The sequence below is a fragment of the Salmo salar genome, unplaced genomic scaffold, assembly GCF_905237065.1.
Source record: "Salmo salar unplaced genomic scaffold, Ssal_v3.1, whole genome shotgun sequence".
Lineage (NCBI taxonomy): Eukaryota > Metazoa > Chordata > Actinopteri > Salmoniformes > Salmonidae > Salmo > Salmo salar.
This window is the reverse complement of record NW_025548079.1, coordinates 9,329-21,183: the sequence shown is the minus strand read 5'-3', so window position 1 is coordinate 21,183 and position 11,855 is coordinate 9,329. Positions and strand designations below refer to the sequence as shown.

The 11,855-nt window shown below is 38.7% G+C and overlaps 1 gene segment (V, D, J or C); it reads right to left on the bottom strand.

Annotated features, from left to right (window-relative positions):
* Nucleotides 1-2,079: 2,079 nt before the first annotated feature.
* Nucleotides 2,080-7,229, bottom strand: LOC106606762 (Ig mu chain C region membrane-bound form-like). The segment is given in 8 exon segments: nt 2,080-2,371; nt 2,530-2,684; nt 3,497-3,814; nt 4,153-4,470; nt 4,599-4,883; nt 5,074-5,373; nt 6,624-6,678; nt 7,215-7,229. Coding segments are annotated over 8 exon segments (1,458 nt in total).
* Between the last annotated feature and the right edge of the window lie 4,626 nt (nt 7,230-11,855).

Here is an 11,855-nt window from a genome sequence, read left to right as displayed (position 1 = left end):
CCCTATTCATTTATTTAGTGGTAATGACCTCCATCACATCTGATCCATTCTGAAAATCACCTATTTTATGTGACAAACATTTTTATCAATAAATGATATAGGGTTTATCTGAAATATGTTAATAGTTTTCATAGTTTCTTACTCTTGAGCGTTAATTTGTCTTTAAGAGTCGTTTGGTCCGGGGTTAACATAACATAACAAAAAAAAAATAATCTGTCAATTTAATCTGTCAGTTTAAGATAAATCAATTCATTTTTCTTTTTATGGGCTGCCTTTGGCATCTGCGGTGGAAAGTGTCAGAGCTACAACGTTGTTTGTCAGACCAGGAGACATCTCGGAAATCTGTCTTCTCATGAAAATCTGTAGTGTCTGAATGGATTGGCCAACAAGATGAAACTCGCACAAACACAATGGTGTCCTCAGTTTTGTCCTACAACCCCCACGAGTGTCATAAAAGTAACACGGTACCGGGTGAAAAAATTATGAAAATCCTGAGCTTTCTCATATCTCCTAAATATAAGACAAACACTTCAAAACCATATTTCTTTTGATAGATATGACTGTTTTGCCATTTATAAATGTGTTATTCAATGCATTTCTGTGGACTTGCAGTAAAGGCCAAATTCAATATTTTATCAAATACTGTAATTTGTTTATATATTTTTGTTGATACCTAAAGGAGTCCTAAAATTCAAAATCAAATAGATAAATTATCCATGTTATGTCCATTTTTAAACAATTCCATATATTCATTTACGTGCCCCTCAACAGCCTGAGGGCACTGGACATGAAACAACGTTACAGATGTAACCATGTTCCATTTAATGTATTATCTGACCGGGACTAGAGCTCCCAGGTCAAAAGTCCATGTGCATACATTTTTTGTGGTCCATTTTTTTTTCAGGAGAAGTTTCAAAGTATACCTGAGAGTTCCTCAACTCACACCAGTGTGCGGCGGCACATCGGTTGGGAACCACTGATCTAAGTTACCAAATAATCAACAACTATAATAATAATCATCAAAGCACTGAAATATAAGTATACGTGTGTGTGTGTGCTGGTGTGGGTGTGTGGGTGCGTTGCTTTCATACATGCAGTGTTTCTCTTCTTTCAAGGAAGTGTATTTGTGGCCCTGGCAGTTGCTGGACAGTCTCAGTGCCATAGGTGTGGTATCAAGGGGAAAGAGAGAGAGGAAGCTGCTTTTGCATGACACTATTATTAGACAAGTTAGAGAACCAAGAAACCACCTCAGATCAACTGATAACAGAATGTTGAAGTCTTGTTGTGTATTGCGGATATAGCCTAACGTTGTTTTAGTCTGTCCTGGGAGGAAGTACAGCTGCAAATTGGCTCCATAGATAACTGACAAGCAGAAACATTTCAATAGGCAATGTCTTTTTATTTTACCTTTATTTAACCAGGCAAGTCAGTTAAGAACAAATTCTTATTTACAATGACGGCCTAGGAACAGTGGGTTAACTGCCTTGTTCAGGGGCAGAACTGTCCCGGGTGTCGTAAGGATTTGACCAAAATGCAGCGGGAATGTGTATACTCATCTTCTTTTATTCGGCAGAAAAAAGGAAAACCAAAACAAAAGTATACAAAAATAACGACGATAAACAGTCCTGTAAGGCATACAAGGAACAACTACCCACAAAATCCCATAGATAAACACCCCTCTTAAATATGACCTTCAATTAGAAGCAACGTGGAGCAGCTGCTTCCAATTGAAGGTCCACCCAACAAACACCACATAGAAATAGATATACTAGAACTAACATAGAAATAGACTAACAAGAACATAGCCCAACAAACCCAGAAACACTCTAAACAAACACCCCTCTTAAAACAGAACATAGCCCATCAAACCCCGAAACACTCTAAACAAACACTGCCACGTCCTGACCAAACTACAATAACAAATAACCCCTTATACTGGTCAGGACGTGACAAGAACAAACGTTACTGGCCCAACGCTCTAACCACTAGGCTACCTGCCGCCCCAAACACAATATAGGATGTGTCCTTCTCCCAGCATTAGCATCCAGTGGATGTGTCAGCAAAATGACAACGACTAGCTAAAAGTTAGATTTTATTAAAGTAAAAAAGGACACAGACTTCACAGGATACACTTTATATTTAAAGATACTGTACAATAGAAATCAATTAATGAAAAATAACATATCACTACAATGAATGTATAATAGTGAGAAAAACAATACTAATCAATCATAATCAATAATGTATTGGATATATACATAACATTATTACTGAAGAACACTACTGTACGCCATAACCATCACAGACCATTATCTTTCTAATCAAGACACATCTATCTCTGCAGTCCATCATGTGTTCTTCACTGCTTCATCTGAAAGGAGGCAGAGACAGATACAGGTTATTACAATAAACAGACAATAAACAAACAAACACTTGATACCTTATTTTTTCATTTCAAATCATGACGGTTCAGCTGCCAATGGCCTTCATCAGAAGTCTACAATCACATTAAATAAGTGGTGTCAGTACCTTGACCAGGCTGAGTACTGTGCTGTAGGTGAGGGAAAGAAGGAAGAGGATGATAAAAGAGGAGGTGGTGGACCACAGGCTGCCGAACTCATCCTCATCGTTGTCTGTGCAGCTCAGAGCGAAGCCCGCCTCAGGCTCAGTCAGTAGGATGTTCTCTGAGAACAGGGAGAGAGACAGGTGATGAGGAACGGACATAGACTTGTGTCCTCGTGTGCGTGTGTTCATGTGTCTGCTTGTTCGCGTGTGTATATTCATGTGTTCATGTGTATTGTACACCTGTATTAGTCTTTATCGTATTCTAACAAATACAGCTACATGAGCGCAATTTATATGGACACACACAGACACACACATCAACACACAAAGAACACATGAAACTGATCTGTGCAGACTTGGCCTAATATTAACATGCACACCCACTCACATTATGTCAAGCTACACCTTTACACTAAATAGTACATCCATGACCACCTTACTGGAAGCATAGTACTACTATGTAGGCTATTCAGTGATGTTGTCTTTTCATGACAAAACAATTGTCTTCATTATGTTTTTATATGAACAATAGACCAGTATATTTTCTAAGACTTTAAGCAATTCATATACGAACACCAAACCATGTGATCTCAAATGCGGTATTGTTTATTAGCCAGTCTCCACATTAGGAAGACACATTGAACAATGACAAAGGACAACAACGGCAACACAAGGCTGTGCAATAGGACAGAAATCTTATAACACAGTAGACTGGACAATATCACATTAGACAATATACACGTCTACAGTTAACAAAACAATGACAACACTAACATGTTAACTTTAACTCAAGGGACAACAACAATGACATCAAAGAGGACAACAGGGGACACTCCTAGTAATTGGCTATTCTGACCCACAGAGGAGTCAATAAGGAGACACAACGACACAACACACACAGATTAATATCACATGTCTTCACATGAGTTACCCAAGGACTTGGACACACTCCTCCCCATAAGTGCGGTGTTGTTGTCCAAGCCGGCGTGCTTGACGGCGCATGTGAAAAGCACGTTTGTCTCCCACGTATCCTTGGTGGTGGTGAAGACGCTGGTGACGGAGTAGTTGCCTTTCTGGGTTTTCTGAAGAGGGCTGGTGACCCCCTCCTGGTACTGACCGCTGTCCACCTGCCACATGATGTAAACATCACAGAGAGACGGGCAGACCACCAGGCACACCAGAGTCACTTCCCCCTCCTTCTTGGTGTCTTCCTCCGGTAGAAGGTGGACGGACACAGAAGGGGCTTCAACTGCAAGAGGATTGATTTTAAGCAGAAACGTTACACTCATGTACATGTAGGTACATGTGAACACCAGTATATGAATATCAGTTTAAAATGAACCTAGTGGTCCTTAACCCTGGTTCTGGAGCAACACAGGGGTGTGCAGGTTTCTGTTCTAGTCCAGCACTAACACACCTGATTCAACTAAACAATAGTGATGATTAGTTAATGACTAGTTGATTTGCTGACTCAGGTGTGTTAGCGCTGGGCTGGAGCAAATGTCTGCACATCCTGTGTCTCCCTCTCCAGAACCTGGAGCATGTGACCATTTATCACAACCACATTGAGACGTTTCAGTGACCTACTTCCTTAGGTGAAGCTGAGGTCCTGAATGACCGGTGTGTCTTCACCTCTCTTCATGGCAGAACACTGGACTTTGTTCACCTTGGTCCACTCCGTCTGGCCTATGGTCAGAGTACTGACCCTGCGGTTCAGGTTGCCCTTTGATTCAATATCTTTCAGATCGATGTGATCCGTCTGTTTCCGTCCGTTGACATGCCAGGTGATAGTGGTACCAGATACTGTGTCCTGGTCTGTACCACTGATGACACAGTCCATCACTGCTTGGTTGTCTATGAACACCTTTTTCACACTCGGTGGGTTCAGAGTCAGCGTCAGTGGTTCTGAAAAGGGAGAGAAGCAATGGGAAAGAAAGTATGACATGTTACTGATGAGGAACTACACTAAATAATAGAGATCCTGTATGTGAGCATGACATCAATTGTAGTACAGTCTACTCCTATATATAGACCTGTTTTGGAGATCGTCTTGTTGATGGTTTGTTCCTGGTGCTGCACCACACAGCTGTACTTGACCTTGTTGTTCCAGTCAGTGTTGTTGACCTTCAGCAGACTGCTGCCTGAGTAGAGGCCTGACAGCTGTAGGCCTACAGTAGGGGTCAGGCCCTCCACTACCTTGTCATTCTTCTTCCAGCTGACAGTGACTTTTTTGGGGGCAAAATCTTCAATTATACACATCAAGTACTGGGTGGTGCCAATGGGTGCCGACAGCAAAGACACTGTTGGAGGGTTTGAGACTGAGTAGCGGGAGGTAAACAAAAGTGTCTGCATGTTAGTTTAACCACGGATATTTTAAAGACATCCAGTGTTAACGCCAAGTATCATTTTATAATCAGGTTTTGTAAACAGAAATAGTTTACATCACAAACATTCAAATGCAATCTTTAGAACTTCATAGAAAAATACTATATAATGTCCACATCTTACTTGGTCTATTGATGACTGCTGTCTTTACAACTCCAGCATGATCCACAGAACAACTGAAAGACTTTGTCATTTCCCAGACACTCTTAGCCACTCGGAGCTGACTGACTCCTGTGTAGGTTCCCCCGCTCTGGACTGCTGGGTACTGGACGAAGTCTGTCAGCGCTTTCCCGCTGGCATCTGTCCATTTGAAGGTGTGTGAGGAAGGCGAAAAGCCTTTAGCGACACAACCGAGGCTGTAGATGTCGTTAGAAGGGGTTCCACAGTTCATAAGAGTGAGCAGGGAAGAGGGGGCTGTGGTTGCTGCAAGAAAGACAGTTTCAAAGAAAGAAAGGTAACACTTGATTTGAATGTACAGAAATGACCAGGTAACTACTAGGAATTACCATGGTAAAATGGTCATTACACAGTTGTAACCTAATAACTACTAATTCATTTAATCTGGCACTATAAGGCACCATTTAATTCCATGTAGTTGGTTGTCTTGTATTCTTTGATGTGTAACTACCACTACATTTCTAGTTTTATTAGTTGTATGTACAGGATAGGATACAAATACACCATCTAAAAAAAATTACTTTCAGGTTCCTTCTCAACAATGCAACAACAATAATAAGTAATAAAATATAAGAAAACAAACATAAAGTAACTGCAAAGTAGAGTAGAATAAACATTTTAGAAAAGGTATAATACAGGAAGGCACAATTAAATACACATAAACACATTCAATTGCAGACAGATTTACCAATGGAAACAGAACTGTAAAATAAAAGATCATGTTCCTCTAATAAAACATTTTAATGTAATTATTTATATGGATTAAGGTGATGCCAATTAACACTCATTTCAATATAGGCTAAGATGGAGTCTTATTCTTATACCCTATAATCGGTTTATGTGTTTGACTCCCATATGAATAGCCTGCATTTTCGTTTTTACATGGTAATTTTTGACCTAAAGCAAAGCCTACATAATCAACTAACTACAGCTAATTATGAACAAACAATATACTGCTTTACCTAGGTGTGCTACACTACCAACATTATCCAAGTAATAATGTCTACTTTTCTCCATAAAACAATGATTTATCTACAAACTACAACAATTTGATTGCATTAAAAAAAACACACAAAAACAATGGCTTACCTGATGAGACTGTGACCATTGTCCCTTTCCCCCAATAGTCAAAGTAGCTATACACAGCGTGACAAGGGCGTATGCCAAGCAATACAAAAATGACCCTCTTTACAGCAATCGGTTTCAACTAATCTTGATAACTCCATCACTAAAACCGAATGGTTTTCCATTTATAAGACTTTAGGAAACAAACTTTTGCATTATTCTATAAGAGCAGAACCTAGAAAATGAGGAACTATTTGACTTTCCAGGGAATAAGCAAATTGTGGTAAACCATTTCTTTAGTGGAATATGAACAGGTCTTTTCAAGGACATTTTGCATCTGAAAAATGCAAAAGACATATGTTCTTTCAACACACAAAATAGAATGGGAAAATTAAACATTTGATGGATATAATAAATGTAAGTTTGCTTACCTGTTGAGACGGTGACTTGTGTCCCTTTACCCCAGTAGTCAAAAGCATCACAGTGCTATGTCTCCATTCACTGCCTGTACAAAAACACTGCACTTCAATAGGCAGCTTTAAAGTGATGATACTGAATCCAATAAAGATGAAAATATAATGCAATATCGTAATACTATCATACATCTGATTCCTTAAGGACTGATGTTTTGTATACCTTTTAAAAACTCATGCTCAGGTAAATGTCATGACATCACTATCAAAACATACTTTTTGAAAATGTAAAAAAAAGTACAATGGGCTTATATCAACATCAGATGGTCATTTGAAGAATACTGTATGGTTTCTCCCCATTGTCCCAATGCTCATGCAGATATAATGCAGGTTTTGTCTCTGAGGTTTTTGTACAGCCTCATTTCACTGTGCCCCCCACCCCATATCACAGTGATATACTCCAGCACAAAAACACCTCCTTCACATCTCCATAGGGATTCCATATGACTCTGCTCTCAGTGAGGTATAAAAAGCTACAGAATCTTACAGAATTATATTCTCTATGAGTTGGTGGATTAATCTTCAATGTTTGTGGTTATTGTTTCTGACAAAGGGTGTATCCATTGTCAATTTGTGACAGTTGTTTGCAAAATGATGGATTTATGTTACAATATAAAACCAAATATCATGGCTATGGCCAAAATCATTTTTATGGTGAGGTTTCATTAGGGTTACATTGTTACCATTGTCCTGGGGGGTGATTATTTGACCTGTTCAGTGTTGATGTGTCCATACAGGAGCAAAGGGTTTTTGTACGGCGTAATATCACTGTGACCCCCATAAAGTCACAGTGATACACACCATAACAAAAACCTCCCACCAGTACCACACACCTGCTCTATGAGGATAGCAACACATTCAGATGGTTGTGGATAGGTAATAATACACACATCTATTATTTATTTTAATATATTTTAATATTTTAACAATCAGTTAATTAATAAGAACATTTTACCTAAATCCTGTAGGAACAATGCTTTACAACTGTAATAGACATGTATGAGCCTTCATTATAATAAGGTGTATAATATTTTCATTCAAAGTAACTTATTCAGCATTAGTATGAATGGGTTAACCTTTATTAATAGTTGCTATTTAGTCAGCATCATTATGAATAGTTTAACCTTTAATAGTTGTTATTTAGTCAGCATCATTATGAATGGTTTAACCTTTAATAGTTGTTATTTAGTCAACATCATTATGAATGGTTTAACCTTTAATAGTTGTTATTTAGTCAGCATCATTATGAATGGTTTAACCTTTAATAGTTGTTATTTAGTCAGCATCATTATGAATGGTTTAACATTTAATAGATGTTGTTTAGTCAGCATCATTATGAATGGTTTAACATGTAATAGATGTTCTTTAGTCAGCATCATTATGAATGGTTTAACCTTTAATAGATGTTATTTAGTCAGCATCATTACGAATGGTTTAACATTTAATAGATGTTGTTTAGTCAGCATCATTTTGAATGGTTTAACCTTTAATATATGTTATTTAGTCAGCATCATTATGAATGGTTTAACCTTTAATATATGTTATTTAGTCAGCATCATTATGAACTGTTTAACATTTAATAGATGTTGTTTAGTCAGCGTCATTATGAATGGTTTAACATTTAATAGTTGTTATTTAGTCAGCGTTATTATGAATGATTTAACATTTAATAGATGCTGTTTAGTCAGCGTCATTATGAATGGTTTAACCTTTAATATATGTTATTTAGTTAGCGTCATTATGAATGGTTTAACATTTAATAGATGCTGTTTAGTTAGTATCATTATGAATGGTTTAACCTTTAATAGCTGTTATTTAGTCAGCATCATTATGAATGGTTTAACATTTAATAGATGTTGTTTAGTGAGCATCATTATGAATGGTTTAACATTTAATAGTTGTTATTTAGTTAGTGTCATTATGAATGGTTTAACTTTTAATAGTTGTTATTTAGTCAGCATCATTATGAATGGTTTAACATTTAATTGTCACATCCTGACCAGCAGAGGGAGTAGTTGTGCAGTATTTTGGTCAGGACGCACATTTTGCAATATTCTAAGTACATAGCCCAGGCATCACGGGCCAGCTATTTAGACACCCGGCAAGTTTAGCACTCACCAATATCAGATTTACTATTATAAAAGATTGATTACCTTTTGTTGTCTTCGTCAGAATGCACTCCCAGGACTGCTACTTCAATAACAAATGTTGGTTTGGTCCAAAATAATCCATCGTTATATCCGAATAGAGGCGTTTTGTTCGTGAGTCCCAGACACTATCTGAAATGGTAAATCAGGGTCGAGCGCATGGTGCAATTTGGAACAAAAAAAATCTAAATATTCCATTACCGTACTTCGAAGCATGTCAACCGCTGTTTAAAATCCATTTTTATGCCATTTTTCTCGTAAAAAAGCGATAATATTCCCGACCGGGAATCTCCTTTTAGCTAAACAGAGGAAAGTAAACAAAGCTTTCGGTCGACGCGGGCACGAGCCTGAGTCTCACAGTACTGTAACCAGCCACTACCCAAACGCGCTACTTTTTTTCAGCCAGAGCCTGCAAAGCCACGATTCAGCTTTTTACCGCCTTCTGAGACCCTATGGCAGCCGTAGGAAGTGTCACGGGACAGCTAAGATCCTCACTCTTCAATAAACAGAGACAAGAAGAACGACACCTTGTCAGACAGGCCACTTCCTGCATGAAACCTTGTCAGGTTTTTGCCTGCCAAATGAGTTCTGTTATACTCACAGACACCATTCAAACAGTTTTAGAAACTTCAGGGTGTTTTATATCCATATGTAATAAGTATATGAATATTCTAGTTACTGGGTAGGAGTGGTAACCAGATTAAATCGGGTACGTTTTTTATCCAGCCGTGAAAATACTGCCCCCTAGCCATAACAGGTTAAACATGTTAGACTATTGTCAGTGTTTATCATTCAGTCTAGCAGTCAGAGCTTCAGTCCCTCTCCTCCACTCTACAGTGAGATAAGTAGTGATGGAAGAGCTCAGAGTTTTACATTGACTCCTCCTCACTGGGGTGTGAAGATCACACAGAGATTACATATAGAATTCTGTGATGGGGACCAGGTTCATATGTTCTGAATACTTTGTTTATTCATGGGACAACAAGAAAGATTGATCAGACTGGACAAGAGATTGATTGTGTAATTTGATTGTGTAATTTGAACGTTAGAAGCTGGGTAGTGCTTTGTGATATTTTTGTTGTATTCTTTACAGTAATGATATTAAGTATTATTAATACCCTGTATAATCCTGTAGAGGAAGTAGTACAAAAGTGTTCTTTTTTTATGTATACAGCTGCTTCACCAGCTTCAGTCACTGTCTCTGTCCAGCACAATAATAAACAACAGAGTCCTCTGCTGACCGACTTGTAATTTAAGAAGAGTGTGCTCGTGGAGACGTCCACAGTCAGAGTGAACTGGCTTTTCAGGGAGTCTGCATATCAAAACAACAGTTGTAGACCTTACAGTGAAATGCTTACTCACAAGCCCTTAACCAACAATGCAGTTTTAAGGAAATACCAACAACAGAAAAAGTAGGCAGCAGAGTTAGTTCTCCCAGTCCACTCCAGTCTTTTTCCTGGTTTCTGTCTTATCCAGTGCATACAATTGTCTGTAATTTTAAACCCAGAGATTTTACATGACAATTCAATTTTGTCTCAAGGTTTTATCACCTGAGAAGGTGACTGATCCGTCTGATATCACAACAAACACCTGCAAAACAAAATGTCTCAACATTCAGTTGAAGATATGATATTTACACAAATTTAGAGTTTAACCACGATACTCATACATTCTTCAGTCACCATGTAATGCTTTACTTACTGTGTATGGACATCACCATAACAACTAAACTCCAGACAGTCATAAGCTCCATTGTTCAGTATTAGTTAGTACAGGACTTGTAATGTTGTAATGTCAGTCCAAGCTCTCTGTAATGAAAGGCCAGAGCTGTGTCTGATTATAAAGGGATGAAGAGGAAGGAGATTTTGCATAGACCGCCCTCTAGAGGCTGATCGAGAGACTGAGATGGAGACGTTCTTTAAGAGTTGATATTGGCAGCATTATTTCTCAGAACAGCACAGGATGACATAATCTATAGATATTAATACAATAAACTTGTTCCATCTAAACTTGTTCCATTACTCATTAACATTAATTACCGTCATGGTTCCATATTCAATATTATAATTATTCAAGTCCAAATCACTAAGGACTTAAAATAGTCCTCTCCCACACGTAGTCGTGTAGAAGGCGCAAAAGCACCTCTTCCCTCTCAGGAAGTTGGAACGGTTTGGCATGGGCCCTGAAATCCTCAAAAAGTTCTACGGCTTCACCATTGAAAGCATCTTGAGTGGCTGCATCACTGCTTGGTATGGCAGCAGCACCACCCTCGATCGCATGGCGCTACAGAGGGTGACAGCCCAGTTCATCACTGGGGCCAAGCTCCCTGCCATCCAGGACCTCCATATCACGCAGTTTGTAAAGAAGGTCCGGAAAATCGTTAAAGACCCCAACCAGCTAAGCCTCTGCTTCTGCACGACTAGTGGTACCGATGCATCAAGTCTGACACTAACAGGCTGGAACAGATTCTATCCCCAACCCATAAGACTGCTAAATAGTGAACAGAATGGCTGCACAAACTATCTGAGTTGACCCTTTCTATATGCACACATGATTCTGTATATACAGTAGCTTCTTACTTTCTCGTGTTCTTCATATTTCTTATTTTTATTTCTTGTCTGTTTTTGTTCGACCTTATGTTATTTTTAGTGCTACGTTGATATTGATTACTGCATTGCTGGGTTTGTGTCACAATGGGTGGCTTGTGGATTCCGAAGAGTCAGGCGCAGGAGACAGAAAGATTCCGTTAATGAATTTATAAAAATATCCACACGGAAAATATGCAAGGTATGGAGTGCAAGGTGTGCAAAAGTAACGCACCACCCTTAAAAGAACGTAACCAGGGACGCAGCCCAAAAGGAATAGCGTAACTCCAAAATATACAGAACCACATGAAACACACCCTGACAAACGAACAATCCCGCACAAACAACAAACCTAACTAACTAGCCTAAATACCCCTCCCCACTAACAACTAACACAAAACAGGTGCGCAACTAACCTAGGCCTAACTAACAGAACGTGAAACATAAATCGATGGCAG